This window comes from Nyctereutes procyonoides, unplaced genomic scaffold (assembly GCF_905146905.1).
Source record: "Nyctereutes procyonoides isolate TBG_1078 unplaced genomic scaffold, NYPRO_anot_genome, whole genome shotgun sequence".
Taxonomy (NCBI): Eukaryota; Metazoa; Chordata; class Mammalia; order Carnivora; family Canidae; genus Nyctereutes; species Nyctereutes procyonoides.
In genome coordinates, this window is record NW_026575131.1 from 18803139 (window position 1) to 18826949 (window position 23811).

Sequence of the window (23811 nt, forward strand, 5' to 3'; positions counted from 1 at the left end):
TCAGACTGTCGGTCCCATTTATTTTGGTCTTAATGACTCAGACAGATGAGCTAGTTGGCTTGTTGGGTCTGTAATGACCTTTAGCCATCATGATGGAAAAAGAAAGCTCATTCTCATGTAGGACACAACTCATAACAGTGGCAATAGGATTATGGAGAGACTGTTAGCATAGATCATTATTTTCCCAATCATTATTCTCTCACCAGTTGAAATTTTTTTCAGTGGGATTCTTTTGCTCATTTTTTTTTTACTGTTAATTCCCCAAACCAACAAACCAATAATTGCATAAAACAACAACAAAGAAATCCCCACAATGTATGTTTGAGAATTCTAATGATGAATGGATTCTATCATCTTCCATACAATTGTCATCTACCTTTTTTCACTTGACATGGGCAACATGCCAAGCTCTCATGGGATGGTCATGTGTGGACTTGAAAAGGCAGGCTTCTGGGTGTGATTCCTGACTAGCACACATGAGCAGGGTGACCTCGGACAGGTTACTTAACTGCTCTGAGTTCCAGGTTCCCCATATACGAACTAGGAATAAAAGAGAGCGCTTACATTTTCAAGCTATTTTGAGTATTAAGTGAGACCATGTAGCTAAGGCTTCTAACACTATGCTGGCATATGATAGGGCTCAGTAAATCCTACTTTGCTATTAAAATCTCAAATATGCAAAACATTGCAGGACAATAAGTAGAAAAAAGTATTCATAAAATATCTGTGTTGAGACATACTCTTCAGTCACAGGGAGTTACCTGACCCTGTAAAATCAATTCATTTGGATTTTTTCTTTTTTTATTTTAAAGATTTTATTTATTTATTCGTGAGAGACACCCAGAGAGAGAGGCAGAGACACAGGCAGAGGGAGAAGCAGGATCCATGCAGGAAGCCTGATGTGGGTCTCAATCCCAGGACCCCGGGATCATGCCCTGAACCAAAGGTAGATGCTCAACCGCTGAGCCATCCAGGTCTTCCGGATTTTTTCAAAGTAGTGGAAGAAACTACCACTCAGAGGCAATCCGTCTCTGATGGAGAGGCGTTGGCATCAGATCTGGGAGCAGTCAGTTAATAGCCATCACCATGGGCGCCCTAAGAGAGTCTGTCCATTGGGCCCACCGTGGTACCTCCCATTTTTCTGATCATGTGGATAAAGAAAAGAAAGTTTCCTTTCCTCAAAGGAAACTGCAGCAATTGATGAGAGCCACATTTGGAGGGTCCACTATGTTCAGAGTCCTTCATGGGAGAAGAAATATAAAAGGGGGGGGGGGAAACAAGGGCTGAGCTTGTCTTTCCTCATTGATAACCAGACTCTAGGTCTTCTGCACCAGAGTACTTTCCAGTTTCCATGCTGCTTCCTCTCCCATTCTACTTTCCTGGGGTTGTAGGCCCTGGGCTAGCAGGAGGATGACAGGAAATGCTGCTCACCGGACAGAGGCCTCATGAGGAAGAGGTTGGTGGAAGCCCAGGGGACACCTGGGAAACTGCAGGCACTCTAGGGGATGGCTGTCTCCGTCATCCCCTGACTTGGTTCTCCCTTGAGGCAGACAGACATACACTGGGGCCTTTCTTCACCAAACACATACTATTTTTTCACCAATGCCATTTCCCTGATCCTGAGCCTTGGCAATTCTCTGAATATTAGCTACGGCAGAAATGTATCCCCCTGCCCGCTTCCACACAAAGACGGAATATTTGAAAAATATTTGAAAAATATTTATTTTTCAAAATAAATATTTTGTTTTAGTGTATCAGGATGCATATAACAAATGCTAATATATAAGTTCCATATTTCCTTTTTTAATTTCCCCACATTAACTGTGGGGAGACCATCCTCTCAAAATCAACAGAAGAAATCCATAACACAGAAATCAAGTCTTTCCTTACATTATCTCTAAATTTAACAACTTGCTGGGGGGTGGGGAGGGGATTGATCATAGCTATCTTTAAAGCAATTGACCCAACTTACCAAAGGATGGATAAATGGGTGCCCTTTTTCTTCCATTTCTACATGAAAGTAGTATTTTGGTTGGAGACCCAGTCTCTTTACTGTCTATCAGTAATTTATTCTTCCAGGGAAAAAAATCAACAACATCTGTTTCAGGGTTAAACAAGTAAGTATTTGCCAGCTCTAGGCAAGTCTCATCATCTGACCTTAACTCACCAGTGTAGAGGTTATCACTATGATACCAAGTGGCACACACACAAGTACACATATGCATACATGCGCACACACACACCTTTCTCCCTCTAGAACACCCAAGAAGGCAACTATTATCTAAATCTAAATTGTAGGGCAGCCCGGGTGGCTCAGCGGTTTGGCGCTGCCTTCAGCCCAGAGTGGGATCCTGGAGACCCAGGATCGAGTCCCACGTTGGGCTCCCTGCATGGAGCCTGCTTCTCACTCTGCCTGTGTCTCTGCCTCTCTCTTTCTCTCTCTCTCTGTGTCTCTCATGAAGAAATAAATAAAATATTTTTAAAAAATAAATAAAATAAATCTAAATTGTATAGACAATATATTGGATTTCTACCTAACAGCATTCCAAGAAAGCAAAGACCCTCTTCTGACTACTGATAATTTAGTTTTAAATATATTTCTCCCTACTATTAATTGCTACTGTTTTTTAAGAAGCTCAGAAGAAACGGTTATTATTTATGCAGGGTTTGTGCTCCCTCTGCTGGTTCTATAATTAACTAATAAGTCTAATTCCCATAACTATGCTGATGTCATCAATTATTTTTGCGCATGGACATGGAATTACCCAAATCAGCATGTTTTGTTGAAACAGCATCAAGAAAATTAGCAGGGGGCCAGAGGAAGACAGTTGGCCTCATGAAGAAAGTGAAGAGAATGTACTTTTGACTTGTATGAACCTGTGTCTGAAAAACATAAATGCAGTGTTATGTTTTTGTTTGCTCGGTGCTGGAGAAAAGTGACCTGTCACTGTAAAAAGTAGGATATTACATCCCATCTTCTCAGAAGGTTTTGGAAACAAGGCATCTTCATCCTTGGAACAAGATTTATTATAATATGTTTTACCATGAGAAAAATAGAAACTCAGAAATCATACATGTGTTGCAAGTAAGAGTGGTTCTGTGCTAAGAAAGTAGATTTCTACAAGTGGCATGTTGTAGCCAGTGTCTTGATTTCCTGGATCTGAAATGTCTTTCTTTACGAGTGTAGGGATAGTAATATAGCTATTTTTTTGAAGATTTTATTTATTTATTCATGAGAGAGAGAGAGAGAGAGAGAGGCAGAGACACAGGCAGAGGGAGAAGCAGGCTCCCTGCAGGGAGCCCAACACAGGACTCATCCCGGGTCTCCAGGATCACACCCTGGGCTGAAGGCAGCGCTAAACCGCTGAGCCACCGGGGCTGCCCAAATATAGTTATTTTTTGATGTTAACACGATGTTCTGTAGTTATTAAGAATTCAACCTCTAGATTTGGATCAGCTGAGGTTTCATTCTGGTTCCAGCAGATTCTGAGTGATTCTAAGTAGGTTCCCTAACCTTTTCGACATCACCTTTCTTGTCTACAAACTGGAAAGAATATTCTAGGCAAGACTTTTTAACCTCATGGAGTTATAATAAGAATTAAATAATGCATGGTGCAGAGTAATGCTTAAAGCATATCAATGATGATGCTCTGAGAATAGTCATTGGTCATTACTCATGGTGATTCTTTCATTAACAGGAAAACAGCTTCTTTTCCCAATTATAAAAACTTTAAATGTATTATGAAAATAAATTTGGGAAAGGGAACTCCGAAATAGTGAGGGTTCAGTTCACCAGAAAGATATGTACACAACTAAACAAACAGATTGAAATAAGAGATGCAAAATTGGATAGAACCCTACAAGAAATCAGCCAGTGTACCAAAAGAGTGTGGAAATTCAAGACAAATCTCCTAGGGATGATAAGTCAATCAGACCAAAATATCAATGTGAAAAAATGTTTATAATGATAATAATGAAACAGACTTCAAATCAGCTGGTATCTCAGTGCACAGAGATGATACTTGATTAAACATCCTCTGGATGCTATGTACTTTTTCACACATTGTTTGATTCACCTATTTAGTTATGAATAAAATAATGCTGCACTGTTTGTGCTTGTTCTAGAACCCCTTGGTTTCTCATTTAGCACCATGCTATAGCCATCTCTCCATGGCAATTAACGTAGATATTCATCACGTTCATGGTCAATATTATTCTTGGCCTACTTGGTCCTTAGCATTTATAGATACTACTCCGCCCAGCTTAATGACTGTGTTCTTAGATAATGCAGATTAATTCCAATAACAACCTGGGCAGAGCAAACAAGAGGTAAATCTGGAGTGAGGATACATGTCATCCTTCTCAAAGAGACATCAGCAAGTCTCAGACTATTCACATCAGCCCATTTCCATTCCTTCAAGAGAGAGTTTGTGTGGAGACACGTTGATGTTGCAATGCATCGTCCTGCTCAGGTGAGCTTAGGGGGCGTCATTGCTAATGGGCTTTGGGGGCGAGAGAGAGAGAAAGAGGCAGGTGGAGACTAAGAGAATGGCTGCCTCTCTCTCCTCTGAGTTTTTCCGGGCTCTCTCATTCTCTGGCTCTCGTAGATTTGGCTGAGAACCCTTGCATTTGTGTATGTACCGGTAATTTCAGCCATGTGTATGAACCTCTTCTGAAACATACCTGCCTGTGATACAAAGCCCAGGCTTACTGTCCTGCCCAAGGGATACTATCATCTCTATTTGTTTTCAAGCTGGTTCAAAAATAGAGAATGTTGTGCTAGGATAGCTTGCTGTGATCTGATTTTTTTTTTGATCTGATTATTTAACTATAATTTGTACCTGTGCTTTTCACAGGCCCTGGCTACACTCTGCCATCAAAATATTTGGAATTTATTCTTTAAACAGTGTAGGCCACTTGGGTTGTTGATTTAAAACATGCTAGAGGTTTTATAATGGTTATTTATATTGGCCAACACTGACCACTCTGCAAATGACCTGTTGATGTTGGATAAGGATAAGAGACACTGAATACAATGCAGGAGATGGAAAGAGATCAAAAAGAATGAGTGTGTTAGCTTAGCAACAGTGCTCCGTAGGTTAGCATGGAGATCAATTGTCTGTGCATGTGAGGTTTTCAGAATTGCGTTATTTGGCCCACACACAGGAATTAGGTGTTCTCTTCGGGAAAATTTAGGAGTTTCTCAACCTATGTATTCCATTACAGTATCAACATTGTTGATTTTATAAAATCATTGTAGATTATATAAAATTATACATAGGTTTATATATATACATGCATGTAAATACATATATGTGTGTATATATATTATGTGTGTGTACATGTATATAGAATTCAGGCAAGAAGGAAACAACTTTATGTATATTAAAATGAGTGTGCTTTTTAAATGAAAGCCTATCAGTCACTGTGAAGTAAGTGTTTCTGTGAAGTAAGTCCATTTCTGCAAGACCGCTCAGGAATTAACAGTGAATCCATTCATAGGCCTGCCCGCTGGCAAAGGATGCAGCATACTTTGTCCCAACTGTTTTCTCTCATCACTGTACTTCTTTGCTTTCATTTATTCAGTCTCAGAGTGTCCGTTTGTTTGTAGCCCGTTTCCGGTGTCATTTCTCACCGTGCAAATGTCACATATGAGACAAGAGAACATGCATGTTTGACAGCTGCCCAATAAATTATGCAGAAGAACAAGTTAAAGACAACTGCAGTGGACTTGCAAAAACAACCCAGATATGTGGCTGGGTAAAAAGAATTTCCTTTGGAAAGCTTGTTGTCAACACCAGTTGTTACTTCATGAATAACTTATAAAATTATTCAACTATACTGTCTGAGTGAAGCCGAAGCTTGGTTTGCCCAGGGGGCGGGGGTGGGGCAGCACTGAAGTAACTCAAAACTTGAAACCAAGTGAAATATGGTGACCAGAGAGAGAGCCAAAAGGAAATGCGTGTGCTTTGGAATTCCCAGTATTAAATCAGTGCATGAATCATAACACAGTGGAGGTGGCAGTGGGACTGTGCAAGAAGCCTGGCCCAGCCAGAACAGACTCGGCCTCACATTTTGCTCCCTAGGAGTGTGGAGTTCCCAGCACATGACTCTGTCTACAGTGCAGTAAAACAGAAGCAAAAATTTTAAAAGATTGTATTTATTTATTCATGAGAGACAGAGAGAGAGGCAGAGGGAGAAGCAGGCTCCTTTGCAGGGAGCCTCATGCGGGACTCAATCCCAGGACCCCTGGATCATGACCTGAACCGAAGGCAGATGCTCAACCACCGAGCCACCCTTGTGTCCTTAGAAGCAAATTTCAAAAGAACTATCCAAGGTGTATTTCCCTGTATCAGTTTTGCAGAACTCTGTGTGACAGATATATTATGGTTTCTTAGCAGAAGATAACAAATGACCATCACCATGTTGGAGGCAGAGGAAGGAAATGTTTGTTGCCCAGTCTAACTCCTCCTCACCTTCCCTCCCCCAGCCCTCCTGCATCTCTGCCTGAGATCCTGCGCTGCTAACCAACCATGTTGACTCTCTGTTTTGGTCATGTGCAGTGCCCCCACCACAGGAGTGCATATTTGTGGAATGATGTGGGGATTAGGGATTCATTCTGCAGCCATGAGGCCATTTGTCCTCTTCACATGGGAATCAAGCTCGCCGCCATGACCTCAGCTGCAGCTGTGTTCTAACCATTGGGCACACTGGCCCATTAAAAAAATACCATAGCAACTTGTTTCTTATGTACACTAGTCAAGATCTGACTGGGTTTGGCTTGCTCACAATTTTCTCTGTGTTCACTGTTCAAACTAGCAGTGGATTCCTATTACTTATGAGAACTGACTCCCATTAAACAACATGAGCAGACTTATCTTTAAATCTTTTTGCAGGGCTGTGTGTGTGTGTGTGTGTGTGTGTGTGTGTGTGTGTGAGTGATGAGAAATTGGAGTATCTGTGGGACTCAGTAGAGGGAAAGGTGATGACCTAATGTAATAGTAAATGATTATGGCGTGAGTGAGAGTTACCTGGTGTCAGCAAGCTGGTAGTGTCTTAAGAAAGGGGAAGTGCTATTTTAACATTAGTGGGCAGATATGCTGGGGAAGGAAATATATTTACCTAATCCAGTCACATTTAGACAGGTAGTTGGCAGCTCAGCCACTCTTTGAACCCAATTTAACTTTGATATTTCTCTCCCATTTATTTACAATATTTAGTGACCTTGTTTGGCACATCTTTGCACCATGACCAAAGTGACAGACTCTAGTCTCTGTTGGATTAATCAGTGTGTTCTTTGATCCATGGCATATGTTCCCCGTAGACATTTAAAGTCAACGTATTCAGCATTTGTGGTCTGGAGGTTCAAAGTTGTTAACCAGGCTGATAGACTGGTTTGGATATTTGCATCCAAAAGACTCTTCCTCCTTCTCTCTCTCTCTCTCTCTCTCTCTCTCTCTCTCTCTCTCACACACACATACACACACACACACACACACACACACACACATATCCACTCCCAACAACACAAATATTGACTCTACCAATCATTCATTAGCAGTAAAAATTTGAGAGCAATTATTTTTTTACTGCGCTTGCCCTGAAAGACACCATTAATTACTTTATTGCCTGTGGACTTGAGCCAGTTTCGGTGTCCCTGGAGTCTGCTCCCCACCCAAAGGAGTATTTGCAGCTCCGAGAAACACAGCACAGGATGTTGTGTGGCAAGCAGTGCACTGACATTGTGTGTTGACTTCTAAAGTGAGACATCAAGATTCTCCCTGCCTTGGTATTGGATTCCTCTCGGTGTGGAGTTCACAGGTCAGGCTTGGCAGTGACGGTAGGTTTCCCCAACAGCCTAGACTCCAAGTAGAGGTGGGCGTTTGTGAATTTGGCATCGTGTCAGCTGCTGCCTTTTTTTTTTTTAAGAGCATGAGAAATGTTCCAAGTCATCCTAGAAATAATTATCTAGGAGAAGGACATTTTTTACCATTAACTTTGATGGTCTCATCCAAGGGGACTGATGAACCAAGGCTCCTGATGGGTGGCATCTGCCGATCTTTCCTCTGGAACTTGTCACTTACGATGTTTCGTAGATGGTTGTGAACCAGGCAACATAATCTTAATGCTGCTGAGTGGTTTTCATCCTTCTCCTGGTCTGCTTAGTAGAAGTAGATGAATGCTTTCTAGAATTTAAACTTGTGCCCTGAACTAAATTAGCCAAGGATTTCTTCTCAATCTGGAAAGCACTACAAGTCATTTGTAGTGTATATATTTATTTATTCAAAGTGGGCTATTCCTTTATTAAAAATGTATTGATTGCACAAGTGGTATGGCCTCTCTCCCCACCAAACAGAAATGAACTGAGACTTATTAATGTGTCTGATTACATGGTAGGACCTCAATATCTGTTAGTTGAATTCATCAGCTTGAGTCTAGCTGTTCCACACCACTTGTTTTCAGTGTGTGTGTGAATTATGATCCCAGTCTGAGCGTTCTTCAGCAGCGTCACCCATTTTTGAATCTGAGTTGAAATAGCTTAGTGTGTAGTAAGTTTAACAAGAGCTTGAGAATGTTTAATAAGCTCTATAAGATAAAGAGGAGTTGCAGCAGAGAAAGTTTATGGGATATAGGGCATCTCAATCCAGAATGGAGTATTGCGGGGTGGATTTATACCGTGAGAGGCCAGGCTCAAATTATAATTTGGGAAATCGTTTCTAAAAGCCACTGCTGTTGGAACTCACAGTGGAACTGGATTGAAGTATTTTCCTCCTTGGTAGATTTCTAATTTTTAAAATGTGAACTGAATGTGAAGGAAAAGGCCTGTTTGGTCCAGTGCCTCTAGGGGACCCTTCCTCATGTTACCACCTTCTGGAAGAGCAACCCACAGGGTGTCCTGCCCGGCTGCTGGTGGTTGGGAATGTGAACCAGACTCACCACGAGGGAGCCGGTTTTGTTTTTTAAGCCAACTGCCTTTTCCACAGAAAGCATTTGTTAGAACAGGCGCTTCTTACGCCCTGGCCTGAAGAATTTTTTAGCTAAGGAAAGTCAATATGAGAGAGGGAATATATTCTTTTGCAGCCTGTGCCATAAGAACAAAAGTCCAGGTTGCCACTTATTATAGTTTAAATGATCGATTCTAGCTTGCTTTGATTAAATTACATATTCAATTATTTTTGTTTGAAATTAAAAGCTTGATTATATTACCGAATGCTGTGTAATTTTACACGCGCCGTTCGCTTGTTTAACAATGAAGCCCAGAATGTGATTAACACTGTGGCCGCCAGTAGGAAGAAGCAAAATAATTATTTTTTCAATATACAAGTCCTCATCATGATTCAGAAATCAATATGCATCCGTGGAGGATTTGTTTTTGCCGTGGATTATGGACTTCAGGGTGGCCTCCCTTCATTTCCCTATGAATGTAAAACCTGGAGATTTTGGCTGGCCAAGCTGGTTTTTATTTCTCTCTCTTTTTTAAAGACTGATGTTTAACTACAACCACTGGGACCTAAATCAGAGCATCCAGTGCCCAAATATGAATATTAATCAGACGCCAGGCCACGAGCTCCTCTCTGAGTTTGACAGTTTAAAGGATCAGTTAGTTAATTAGAAGATGACATGGCATGCCGGGTCCCAAGGCTCTGTCCTGCCTTCTGTCTCCTCTTTTCATTTTCCTTTTTGACAAGTTGGATTACATCATTACTTGTAGTTTCACTTGTTATCCCCACCGTGAAATAAGAATATTTTAAGCTTTAATTATCCGAGATTTCTTCCTCCTCTCTCTCAAAGACCAGGCTTCAATAAAACTCAAAGAAATATACAAGAAGCGGAGGTTCAAAAGCCCACGAATATCATCAGCCTTATGACCTCAGCCACACCACACTGTAGCAAGAAATCGAACATGCTAAAGAGGCCCCGGAAACTGGTAGTGGTAGTCCCAGTGATTGGTTTTAAATAAGAGGATGCCTGTTCGGACTTTGGCACCACATCACAATCGGTGTGCTCATCCTGTGATTCATAGACCACCTACCTGGGTGAAACATAGGGCTGGGTCCCTAGGTCTACTGAATGGCCGCCTCTTTGGGTAGGGCTTAGGAATCTGCATTTGACAAACCCCACCACCTCACCCACCCAGAAGGAGGGCATTCTCGTGCACCCCAAAGTCTGAGTAATTCTGTTCTAAATGTTTTGGGTGTTGTTCTTGACATGATATTGCACTCTTAAGAAGGCAAAGTTTGCATGTATTCCATGGAAGAGCCTAATTCCCTGGAGGGCCAACAAGCTTCAGATCAGTGTTCAGTTCTTCAAAATGAAGGTTTTTCTGATGTCCTAAGTAGAATGAACTCTTTACCCTGTTTCCCCATGCTACTTCTCATACATCTGTCATAGCACATCTGAAGTTGGTGTCATTTAGTCCATGTGTCTGTGGGCCTCTACAGACACTGAGCTACTCAAGGAAGTGGGGCTTCTCTCCTCTCAGACAGTAGGGATGAAAATTTAAAGAAGAAGAACAAACTGAAATCTCCCATTTACCATAAATGCCGTGAACCAGCCACTATACCAAGTAATTCAGAAAAGCCTTCTCAGTGTTCTTCACAACAATCCTGTGTGGTTCGATGAGGACATGGGCACTCAGGGAGAAACAAGCTAAGTCCCAGTGACATGTGCTAGAGTACAGGTTGAGCCAGTATTTCAAATTCGGCAGCCTGAGCCCCCAATCCCTGACTCTTCTCCCAATTTTGCACAGAAGGTATTTATTCACAAGTGATGAAAAGAAAAGGTATTTTTAGATGTCAGAGGGCCTTTCTGATATGTTGCACCTCCACTGACTGGAGTGCACACAGAAGAGGTGGGGAGGAGAGAATTAGTATCTGTGCTGATACCCTACTGACTCCTGGAAAGGCTATGACATCGGAGTGTGTCTTCTATTCATTTAGAAGGCAGGAGGAAAGAAGAAAAACCTGCGTGAGTCATCAGAGGGATCCATGGAGAGCAGGAATATATACTATCAGGAGGAGTTAAGAAGGACTAGATGGTGACCAGGGTCAGACCTTACAGGGAAGTAAAACCAGTGGTCACATTTAGGGGGAAAAAAAAAAGGCATTAGTACAGTGTCCAGAAAGCTGGGCTCATATCCCAGTTCTGCCAGTAAGTGACCGGGTAACCCTGGCTACAAGGACCCCCCAGTCTTTTTGGATTGCAATTTAATTTTCTCCAAAGTTGATAGAGAATCTTGGATCACAGATCTCTGTGTTCTCCTACTTAGATAGTTGAATCAAGGACTTAACAGAAGGCTCTTGGTTGTGACATTGGGGAGGTTCTTATGAGTGTAGATGAGATGGTGTTGGTAGCATGTTGTCTGTAGGAGGGACAGGTGGTGAGGGCAAACCAAATCACATGGTGTTGAGGTGAGAAAGAAGGGAAGGTCTCTCCTTGTAGACTACCCTGTCAGAAAGTGTGACAGGAGGAGTAGGTTGGGGGGTGGCAGATTGGAGTATCCTCATTCCTCTTCAGAATGAGGAACCTGAAGGCCCAATGGGCAGAAAGACGGCAACAGGGGCTGGGTTGGACAGCACGGTGGGAGGGATTGCAGTTGCGTAGGCCATCGCTGTCTAGAGAACCTGAGTTCAGAGGGAGCGAGGCCTCCCTTTCCTGTAGAAACTGGAGGAGTGGAGCAAGGGGAGGGGGCAGAGGGAGGACGTGCACAGAGTTGGTCTCTCCACCAATGCAGACAACTTGGGGGCAGGGCAGTAACAGGGAGGCAAGTCCGTGGATCGCATAGAACGTGTACTTCCATGGGGTTCCTAGAAGCAGCAAAGGCTTAGCCCACGTCGGTCGGAACCGGTCAGGAGGCCTTCTGCCCTGTTTTCTGACCGGCACAAGGGAGCTGGCACAGGGCAGGGGTAAATGAAGTGGGGGAGGCAAGAGCGGGGTGGGAGGCCTGCCCTGCCAGCATCGTGCGCCCAGGAGACACGGAGGGCACAGGTGCCAGGGCGAGACAGGGAGGCAGGGCTGGCTCGCCGCAGTACAGCTTGGCATTTCAGAGGAGGAACTACGAAGGAACACCCCCTGCTGCCCCGTTCATTCTCCATCGTTCTACGCACCCCAGTTAACCCTTCTTCCTCCCGGCAGGGAAACCGCATGTGGCCAGGGGCGGCCTGGTTGGCACGCTCTCGAGGCTTACGGGCCTGTGTTGCTGTCTGCACCTGCTGTACCTTCAGACGGTGCGTCCCTTCAGGGTAGGTGGCTACGCAGGCCCAAACAGGACCGTGTAGCGAATACTCCGTAAATACACGTTTATTCTGCTTTGTAAATTTGTAGATTATGTCCAGCAATTCTTTGAGGACTTTTTTTCCCCCCAATTAAGATACTAACAAATTATTTCAAAGGTCCTTAAAGACAGTACACATATCCGGCCACTCTGTTCATCAGGCTCTTTCACCCTTGATAATTTTGCTGGTCCGTGAACCCCCAAGTGGCAGAGAGTTCGTGGTCTCTGGTGTTCAGGGTACAGTTAACAGGTCAGCGTGGCAAACGAGTGGGACTATGGGGTGGCTCACCCAAGCAAAGTGGTGAAGGAACATGAAGGAGCACCTTGTCTATGTCACAGCGTTTGTTTCTTTTCCTGTAATGAAATGCCTTGGCCCAAGGTAGGTCATGGTGGAGGGGCTCAGAAAGATGCGCAGAACTGCCGAGCGCTGACGCAAGGTATGAAAAGTGAAAGAAGATGCCGTTAGTGCTCCTGGGTTCATCCCATAAAACAAGTTGTGGTTTCAGAACACCCACTTAACCTTGTCGTTGATGCTACCCAGCAGAGCTGTGCCTGCCTCATGGTAGATGAAAGATATGCAGGATCCAGGCGTCCCAACATTCAGACGCACAGTTCTGCACCTTTCTATCTCTTGCCAGTACTGTTTCACTTCAGTAAGCCCACTAATATCAGATATATCCTATCAGAGACTATTTTAAATCACCTCCATTTGCTCTGCCCTTGGGCTCTGCCCATAAGACCAGAATCTGAAGCGTATGAGTGCAGCCTATGTATGATCTAGTGTTTTACTTCCCCCTCATTTATATTAGAGGGAACTTCATTAGCTTTTGGATTCACATATATCAGTTTTAAAGATGAAGTATAATGTCAATAGTTTTTACTCAGTTCTCAAGTGTATCAAGCTGTTACATTTTCCCAGAGAATGTTAAAAATTAGTATTGCCATTTGTGAGGGCATTTTTCCCTTAAAACAAGCCATTGGTCATAATAGTGTTTGCTTACTTATTCTCCGAAGTGCTGTTTCATATCGAGAGTAAATCCAGGATAGAAGCTTGATAAGTAATGTCAGACGTGGTAGCACACAAACCTTAGCGGTACAAGTGAATTATGAAGCCCCCCTTTGCCATATTGTTGCTTTTCCACAAATAAGTCTCTTCGTCACTACTTGTTTATCTTCTAAGTGACTTTAAAATAATGAATTAGCTTCCCATTACTGCCCAAGACATCCATCCAGCTCGTGCTTTTCCTATATCGCAAATTCCTTCAGACATGAATAGTCCAGGAGCCTCTGGCTCCATTATGGGCTGTCGAAAAAAACAGTCTATGGCAGAGGTGTGCCCTAAATCCTAGAGCCTGGCCAAGACTAAAACAGAGAAGCTGCGTTTTCCTGACCCACTCTTGGCAGCAGTTCAACCTGGCATGCCCAAAAAAAAAAAAAAAGGTACTAAGTAATTTGCCCAGTAGGACACCCAGTTCTGAATGCGGATCTGGGCTCTTTCTTACCACTTCTTGCCTCTACCCCGTGTCACACCCTCGCCATTTTATACTTTGCCACCTTCACACTAACAAACACATTGGTCCCAGACCACTTCCTTGGACATGGCTTCTGTCCCACCATTTATTTGCCCTTGAGACTGCCATTTCCCTGGACTTCCCACCATGGCCCGGGCACCCAGCTACATCTGCACCCAGCATGTCCTCCCTCACACTATTCTGCACACATTGCTCCCCTTGGGTTGTTATTCCCATGTTCAGATCCCCTGCACCTTGCAACAACCAGCCTGAATCCTATCTCCTTCACAGAGGCTATCTTAATTACAGCAGACCCTAGAATCATAGTCCCAAGGAGCTTTGTTGTCATTATCTCCTGGGGGTCATTAGGAGCAATGGTCTCTGTTGTCCTAAACCTCTGCTCTCTGCAGCTCAGACTCTTCCCCCTGTCCCCCTTATGGTTCAGTCCTGTCTTCCAGAGGAGGTTGTCAGCTCTGAGTATAAAGACAAGGTTTTACAGTTTTTCTGTGTTTCCTCAGGGGGCATGATGTGCAATTCAGATGCTTGGTAAATACTTGCTTATTGATGAATCACTGTAATGAAGCCGTTTATTTGTCATAAAACACTGTGGGCTTTCTGTCTTCAGGAACTTGAAGCTTTCCCCAGAGAAGAAAGAGGCTGGTCACAGTCACCATTCTATCCCAAACACTTAGCATAACATTTGCCAATTTACACGATTTGGAAAACGGAAAGACGTGCCCCCAAGAAAGTAGCACACCAGATTGCAGCAAATGCTCTAGCAGAGCACCTAGGATCTAGAAATGAATTTTGATAGGTGGTATTGGGATTGGCTTTAATGTAAGTGGGATTTGAAAGCTTGGAGTTCAAATTGTGAGAAGCAGAGGGTATTCTACTTAGAGCTAACAGACTCATTGAAAGCACAGTGGAGGGACACCTGAGTGGCTCAGTGGTTGAGCATCTGTCTTCGGCTCAGGTCGTGGTCCTGGGGTCCTGGGATCAAGTCCTGCATCGGGCTCCCCGCAGGGAGCCTGCTTTTCCCTCTGCCTATGTCTCTGCCTCTCTCTGTGTCTCTCATGAATAAATAAATAAAATCTTTTTTAAAAAAAAGAAAACTAGGAAGTAAATAGCGTTGGGGCCATACACTGAAAAGGGTGATTCCCTATGGCTGGAAGTTTGGAGGGTACCAGTGTAGAAATGGGAAGTTGCTGCAGAAAAGTTACCTAGGCCAAGGACTACAGGATTGTTGGAGTTTGACCCCTTGGGAAGCCAACGGTGAACTTAGCGAGAACAGCGGTAGTCCTGAGGTCGCCGTGAGTCAGATGCAGAGCAGCTTATTCCATGAAGACAGGGATTTTATGTTCCTTGTTTACCACTAAACAACAGTGTCTGGCTCATAGCAGGCAATTAATAAGAAGGTGTGAATCAGTAGGTGGTAGGTATGAAGCGAGGCTTTTATTTCCACCTGGGGCACTGACTCTGGCTGCCTCCCTCCTCCCGCCCCTGGCCAGAGCTGCTATGCTGGCAGCAGCCTGGTTCCCACGCCCCCTCCCAATGAGCTCACGGGAGCCCAGGGTTGGTGGGCACTGCCTCCTCCCCACAGGTGGAGGGGGGCAGGCCCCGGAGCAACCCAGCCTGCAGGCTCCAGCTGTGGTCTCACACCCAGCCTCTTACACTTTATATCATAATACATTACCGACACCACAGGGGCCTGGGCACCTTGGTGTACTCCATGTAAACTGGCCGGTGAGGGGGCATGGGAGGGAGGTGGGGACCACAATGCCCCTCCCCCCATCTCAGGGAGACAGTCTTTGCTCTTGCTCATGTGTGCCACCCGTGTGTCAGATTTGGGGGATTTATCAAAAGATGTCCACAAAATATACATTTTGGGGGAAGTTCCTTTTATAAAAAAATTATTTATTTGAGAGCGAGAGAACGAGCGGCGGGGAGGGAGAAAGAAGAGGGAGAAAGAAGCAGACTTCCCCACTGAGCAGGGAGCCAGATTGAAGGTTGATCCCAGAACCCTGAGATCATGACCTGAGCGGAAGGCAGACACTTAACCCACTGAGCCACCCAGGTGCCCCGAGGTGAAAGTTCTTGATTGTATTTTTACTTGGTGCCTAATCCAAAATTTTAAAGATGCTGCCCCAGTCCAGCATATGGTCAGGAACCTCTAATGTCATTAGATGAGGTCACATTTCCTCCTTTGTCCCTCCAAGATTTTGTCACGTACAGTTATTCCCTTATGTACATTTTTTCCAGCCTTTTATTCTGATCATTTCTCTGAATCCACAGTCACACAGTCGGTGCCCTTTTTATGTGTCCCTTAGTCCGAGTTCTGAATCTCTCCTCCGTTTCTCTTGCCGAGTGTCCTTCATCTTGGCTATTTGGTCCTGACACTTGCTTGCTTTCTGTCATCCCAGTTTAGGCTCCACGCAGGTAAGCCTGGCTTAAGCCCTCAGGTCTTTGAAGGATGTGCCTGCCCTCGTCTTAATTCCCCCAAATCCTGGCCTGACGCCCTCTCCAGATATCTTCCCTTCCCCTCAGCCTCTGTCTTCACACATCTGTCTTTGTCACATCTCCTCTTCAGTCTCTCCTGCCGGGACTCCAGGCCTGGAACCTTCTCTCCTGCTATCAGAAATCCCACATCCAGTGGTTGGAACAGACTCCTGTGGTTCCCGGCAGGCCTGAGATAACCCCCAGGCCTGCCGGGAGCCTGGCCGGGGTCATGGAGCTACAAAACTCGTCACCCCCTCCTACCATTCAGAAAGTAGCCTTTGAGGGATCCATCACAGGTACGCAGGCAGAATGGCTCTGGGAGGACCGGGCACATTTCATATCCCTTGGACTCAGGAGGGACCCCAGGGGTCAGGCTGCTAGGTGGTTATAAATATTAAAAAGGAAAATAATATCTAGCATGAGATGGGAACACATCTCAGTTGCAGCAAGACATGCCTGTCCTATTCAGCAGGCCACTTATTTATACAGATTTTGCCTGCTGATCAGGATCATCACGAATATATTATGTCACTTAGATTTTTTTCTACAGCAGCTCCTGCCACTTCGCAACAAGGACCCGGCTTTTAGAGCCTCTTTGCGTGCACCAGTGTTCCTGACAAACGTGAGGTTGTGGGAAGCAAGTGATGCCCAGCAGCTTGCCGGCTTTGGGGTTACCCAGTCTGAACCTGGATCTCCTCTCCACTGATCCAGGCCATGTGCTCTTGGGTCATTCACACTGCCTGCCCACAACCACAGTTTTCACCTGCATAACGAGGGGATAAGAGTGAGCACGGCCTCATGGTGCTATCTGTATCAAGGAACTCTTTGTTCATTCTGCCATAGTCTGGTTGGCAAATTTTGGTTCACAGGCCAAACCCAGGCCCATAGCCTGTTTATTTACGGCCCGCAAATGAAGAGTATTTTGTCCATTTTAAAATGGTTGTTATAGGGGCGCCTGGGTGGCGCACTCAGTTAAGTGTCTGACCCTTGGTTTCTGCTCGGGTCACGATCGCAGGGGTCATGAGAAGGAGCCCCACAGGGGTTCCACACTCAACAGGGAGACTGCTTGAAAGATTCTCCCCCTCCACCTCTCCCTTCCTCTTTCTCTCTCTTTCTCTCTCCTACTCTCTGTGTGTCTCTCTCTCACTAAAATAAATAAATAAATCTTTATTAAAAAATAATAATAAAATGTTGTTATATAGGTTTCTGCATAGTATTCTCGATTTTGCTCTTGGCCCACAAAATGTAAACAACTGTTTGGCCTTTATGGTAAAAGTTTGCCACCCCCTGTACTAGAACATGCTGGAAGGGCTTGAGGTCCCCTGGTTCTTTCGGTTGATTGCAGACCCATAGACTGTTCTGAGAGCTTTTGTAGGCTTTCTCTCTCTTAAACGCTCTCCCTCCACAGGCTTGGTTTGGGAGGGTGGGTGTCACACTGTAAAGTGGGGAAGCCAAGGTCCCAGGAGATGGTGAATTTCCTCCCTACAGCTCTCAAGGAATTCTGGATTGGACTGAGTTGACCTCCCTTCCCCACTTGGCTCCCTGAGCCAGGGCCAATGGGTGTGCTTCCTCTTCTCTGTGAGGAACTCACAAGCATTTAGAGAGGGTTTGGATGTTTTTCAAGGCATTTCAGGGGTCATAGAGATGACTTGCTCAGGAATCCACCCTCCAGGAATCTCAAAAGATAGTTGGGGAAACTAAGGCACACCCTTACTACCAGTAACAAGAAGAGGCACTGTTATCAGCACAAACACAACATGCTCTAGGGCCTTCAAGGAGTAAAAGCATCTACAGGGGCAACCTCAAGGTCCAGCCTGCTAGAACACTTGAATTTTCTGTTGGAAGCCAAGGCCCTTTGAAGCTCTTTTCCCACTGGCTGCCTTCAACAAAAATGCTTGTGTTCCAGCCTCCCCATGATTGATCCCTGCGCTCTGGGTACATTCTTATCCAGCTGCTTTGTGGGTCATCAGGCAACTCCTGGAGTCTGATACCCATGTGCCTGTGTGGCATTTGAATGGCAGCCTGCTGCCCTCACCGTTCTCTCACGCCCACCTCTCCCAGGGTTCAGTGGGTGCCTTCGCTCCAGACTGCTGCAGGTGAAAACAGCAAGCCATGGGTCTCAGGCAGCCAGGGTGTTCATCAGGTACCTGGAGCCCAGAGGACATGCCCTCAGGACAGCAGGGCCTCAGTCAAAAGGAAAAACATCCTTTCGTTTATAAAAATAAAAGTTGAGGTCGTGAGCAGATAGTCCGAGCTGATAGAGCTTTTCAGAAACAAAACTGCACTCAAAGCTGCTATTATATATTTTTGCAACTCATGACATTTGTGTGTGTGTGTGTTCTAATCTGTTGGCAGTTGCTTCTTTTCTTTGCTGTGATATTGTGATTTTCATCCACACTTGGCTTCCCAGCAGTTCTCACCCCTTGCTCAGGAATTAGTCCAAGAACTCATTGAAGGTGGCTACTGAAGTGTCACCCTAACAAAGGTGAAGGTGAACTAGACAGTACTGTGCTGTTTCCTCAACAGATTATGATCTGAATCTCCAGCCATGACTAGTATGGAAGGCTTATAGGAGCAATTTTTGTCCTGCAAAAGGGTAGTATCTCAGTCTCTTTGGGTGCTTAACAAAAGAGCATCGATTCTGGGGCTCATAAACAGCCGACATGTATTGCTCACAATTCTGGAGGCTGGAAGTCCCAGATCAGCGTGCCAGCACGATTGGGTGAGGGCTCACTTCCAAGTCAGAGATTTGCTATATTATCACACTGCAGAAGGGACTGGAGGCTCTGTGGGGTCTCTTTTATAAGATCACTGATCCCATTCATGAGGACTCCACTCTCACCACCTGAGCACTTCTCAGAGCCCCACCTCCTGATACCATCACACTGAACATTAGGATGTCAGCATATTAATTTGAGAGGGGACACAAGCATCCAGACCATAGCAGGCATAAAAAGTGCTTTTCCCAGGTATATGGCCTTGATCTTGTGAGAGCTGGACTCTGTGTCCATTTTGGTCACTGTTGTGTTCTCAGAACTCAGGAAAGTGCCTCATAGTGAGGGAGCACTCAATAAATAGCAGAGGTCAAATTTACTCCTGAAATATTTTTTGAGCGTTAGGGGCTGGGGGGAGGGGTGGGTGTCCATAGCTGAATCAGGCCTGGTCTCGTCCAGTGCCCTCTCCAGTGAGGAAGGGAGTGATGTAAACACAGAAGGACCACACAGTGGGAAGCATGCCAGAAAGGAGGTGGCAAAAATGCAGCATGCACTGAGGGGCCTCATGGCCCAGGGGCAGAGGTGGGGAGATTCAGGGGTACCCTGAAGGCCGTGGAGTTGGTGGTGCACGCCGGAGGCCCACCATGTGCACAGATGTGAGGCACGAAGCACCCTGATGCTGCAGAACAAGAGAAGACAGAGGCCGCTGGGCAGAGCAGGAGGGGTCAGGTCCACATGTGTGCAAGCGTGGACTGGGTCTTGAGGGTGGTGCTCTACCCGCCGTGTGGGTGTGTATGTGTGTAGGACTGTTCCAGCCACATTGTACAGTAGGAACCAAAATGAGAGCGAGATTGAAACCGGGAAGAAACCAAGGTAATGAAGCCGCATGGTTCCCAAAAAAGCTGACAGGTGCTTCAGGAAAGGCAGAGCCAGTGGGCGGGTGTCAGAGAGTCGAGGGCGGTGGGAGTGATTCCACAACTCCCTAGAGCTGGGCCCCCAGAGAGACTCCATTTCTCAGCACGAATGTGCATCCGTCATCCCACCTATTTTTTGTCATCCTCTTCCCAGAAGACATACCGTATGACAGAGAGTGTTCGCTGACACCGGTGTCGCTCACCCATTGGGGAAAACAGGAAGGTCAAATGACAGGTAGTGGACAAATGGGCACCCCCGTCTGTGTGCTGGAATAATATGCTGGAATTAGATAGATGTTTCCACAATTAAGCCAATGTAAGTTTTGGTCTCTATCTGCTGACTGTCGCGCCACATCCCTGATGACTTATAGAAGTTCAGAGAATGCTCACTAAGGCCGTTCCCTGGGCATCTTCGGCCCTTACTCGACGTGCCTCCTCTAGCTGTCTCTGCGCGTTCCTCGGTGACCCTCCTTTGCACTGCGCTTCCCATTACCGTGGGGGCAGGAAGAGGCGGGTGTCTGATGGCACAGAGCGCCCGAGAGGAGTGCTGTGCGCTCTGGCGAGCTCCCTCGGCACTTTCCGATGATGTGATTACTAACTTGAAAAGGACATTTAGCATCTTCATCAAACAATGTGGGTCTTTGTGAGGCCGGTCGTTTTTCATTTTTCACTTGGGACAGCTGTTCTCTCAAAAACAGTTCTACTGTAAATAACTTCCTGTCGCTAAGATCTATGCCTCGGTGTGGATCACGGTACAGGTGAACCTCCTTTCACGCAGCTGTGTTTCTCACTCTGTGAAGGCAACATTTTGAAAATGAAACAGTTCTAGATGTGCTTTTACAAAGGAAAGGGTATTTCTAAGGCCAATAATCAGTTTGGCAAGTCTTGTCTTAGGCATAATGGGTATGAGTGTTTTTCATTCTTGAGTCCAAATAATATGTAATTAATCATAAGAATGGAAAACCAACCCTGAGTTGAATTTGAATTAGCATCCTCTCCGCTCTTCTCTCCACCCCCAAGAATAAGGTTCTTAGACTCCTAGCTCATTGATGTGTTCTTCTAGAGCAGCAATTCTCAGAATGTCACCCAGGCACCTGGGGGATGGGGGTCCTCAACACTGTTTCAGGGAGTCTGAGGTCAAAACTATGTTCATAAAAACATCAAGATGTTATTTTTTTCTTTTGCTTTCGTTCTTTTATAAATGTACTTGTAGTATTCTAGAAGCCCTTCTATCACATAACAAATGATTGAATGCAGAAGCAAAAGGCCAGCTGTCTTCAATTAAGCTAGACATAGAGGGCTTTGTGGAAATGTAAAACAATAGCATTCTTCTCAAAAACTTATTTTTGTTTTGGAAAAAATGGTAATTCTTCATAAAAATGTTATTTATGTTAATATATAGTAGGTTTGTTATTGCTATTTTAAATAAATTAAGGAATACATAATTTCGTATTTCTGTTTCTAACATGATCAACATCAATAAGTATAACCCAAATAAACAGCAGCTGTTCACCATTCTCAGTAATTTTAAGATTGTGAAGGATTCCTAAGACTCAAAAGTTTGAGAAACTTTTCTGAAATACAGGGCAATATGTAATAAAATTCTCCTGGCTTGTGAATGAGATTCGAACATTTTCTAACAAACACCAAAGGGATTTGCATAAGTTCCCTATCCATTTAGCAGGCGACCATTTCTACATTTACCTGTGGATGTGCAGGGAAAATATGGATACAAGCCAGTGTGAAGCACAAAACCTTACCAAAAAAAAAAAAAGAAACAAAAGAAAAGAAATTTTAAAGGCTCACAACATTGGAGGAGGAAAACCAAGCACACCGTTGTCCTCCGTATGTGGGAATTATACTTTGCACTGTAGGGTATGAGTTTGTGAGACGTCAGCCTTCACCTGTTCATTCAACCAAAGGACGTGTGTTTCCCCAGCACCTTCATAGGGCTGGACTGCAGGGTAAAGCAGACACAGTTCCCTGCCCCGGGAAGGAGACCAGTGAGGAACAAACAAGCATAAGTGAACAGGAAAGACTGAGGAAATGAATGGGATGATACACACAGTAATTTGGAGGATTGAGAAATAAATTCATACAAGATGCCCAGGCTTTTGTTAGAAAAGTCTTTGCCTTTCTAACAAGACTTCTGAGATGGCAGTGCTGGGTGGGTAGGAAGAAGAAGAAAGGTGCATTCTGATAGAGGGAACCCAGAAGGACATGGCTTGGTGGGAGTGAGGTGAGCACCAGAGCACCAGTAGATGATGGCAGAAAAACTAATGGGCAAGGACCAGATTTTCTAGGGCATTGGAGGCCCAGTGAAGAATGTGATTTTAATCCAAGTGTGATGAGAAGTCATGGCAGGGTTTTCAAGCAAGCAAGAGAAGTGATCCTGTCTCTGGTTTATAAAGACCAACCTGACAACCTTGTGGAGTGGGTAGTCCATGGGTGGGCAAGAGAGGAAGCAGAAGTGTGTCAGGAGGCTCTTGATGTCATCCAGGTGGAGTAGATGGTGTGCCAGAGGATAAACGGAAGTGGGAAGAATTGAGATTTCTCTTGGAATAAGAGAGCAGACCCGCAAAGAGAGGGAAGGCTCTGGGGATGAGGGCAGTGAATAAGCATGACCTCTGGTTTTGGCTTGTGTTTTCCCACATTGTTACAACAAAACTCTGCAAAGTAGTTTTATAGCTAATTAGGGATCAGGAAACTGAGCTCCCAGTAACCTGCTCATGGATCCATCGTCAGAGCAAGTCAGAGGTCACTGCCACTGCTCAGCCCCATCTGTGCCTTCTTTTCCCTGGTGGCACACCTCAGCTCTCCGCTCCAGCCACCGTGGTGACACCAGGTATGGGTCTGAAATGAAGGTTCCCTTCCTCCCCGCCCAGCAAGCCAAGGCTATTTAGGTGATCTGTGACAAGTTGCCATGCCTCATCTTCTGGGTCCGAGAAATGGGACCAGATGTATCTGCTGGCCACCAGCCCAAGTGGAATTTTATGTATAGGTTTACTCACATCACAGGTGTGTCTGGGCTCCCAGAGAAAGGGAGCATTATTCTTCAGGCCCTGTAATGTCTCTTGGCAGGACGTGGGAGTCCTCCTGAGAGACAGTTCAACCTTTATAAAATGTAGGGGGGTGCGGTGCTGATTTGGAAGCAGTTGTGAGAATTTTAAACATCAGTGATTTGGATTGAAACAATAGGACCTGTGCTTTTCACTTAGCCGGTGGGGTGATCATTTGAAAAAAGAAAGTTTTTGTTTTTAAAGCCATCAAACTTAGTGGATCAGAAGCTAAATGAAGGGAGACAAGAGGCAAGACAGCAAGGATTAAAATTCTTAAAAATGCTGTCAGTACTCACCTTCCCTGTTATCATCGCAACTCCCTGCTTTTTTGACACACGGCACAGAGCAGAGCTCTGTAAGTCTAGGCAGCCATGGAATATCACATCCAGATCTGTAGTAGCCAGTGACAGCTCAGTGGCGTTGGCTCTAAGCTATCTGAAGCATCTACACAGCTATGGAGATGGCACAAAGCTGGTTGCTTCTCTTCCTTCCATTTAGCTGGGCAGCCCTTTAAGAAAGAACTTTCTGCTTTGGGAACTGAAAATGCACTTTAGCAGTGATTATCTGCTTGCTCACCTTTAGGGCAGGCTATCTCCTTACAACCCTCTGGTTACTTTGCATATACACACGTAGATCCTGCAATTTAAATTTCTGTATTTTATTCATATATGGCACATATTTCCTACAACTTGGTAAAGCTCTAAATATTATATGAGTATTATTCAAAACATGTGCATTCTGTAAAGCTCGTTTATATGCCATCATTATCTGCAGCATTAAATACACTTTATATCATCAAAGATTTTATGATATATTTAAAAATGAATTTCTACTTAGCTTAAA

The 23811-nt window shown here is 44.8% G+C and overlaps 1 protein-coding gene across 3 annotated transcripts in view; it reads left to right on the forward strand.

The window, feature by feature from the left end:
- Window positions 1-23811, forward strand: part of PDZRN3 (PDZ domain containing ring finger 3) — a 240000-nt gene that overhangs the window by 166565 nt on the left and 49624 nt on the right. Inside the window, exon 1 of one of the 3 annotated variants that reach the window (XM_055342801.1) lies at window positions 4355-4472. The exons of 1 other annotated variant lie outside the window; for it this stretch is intronic. In XM_055342801.1, the coding sequence (XP_055198776.1) occupies window positions 4455-4472 (18 nt within the window). In that variant the 5' untranslated portion in view covers window positions 4355-4454. Of the gene's footprint in view, window positions 1-4354; window positions 4473-7783; window positions 7841-23811 lie in introns of those variants that run through there. One more of the 3 variants, XM_055342802.1, reaches the window with a different exon arrangement.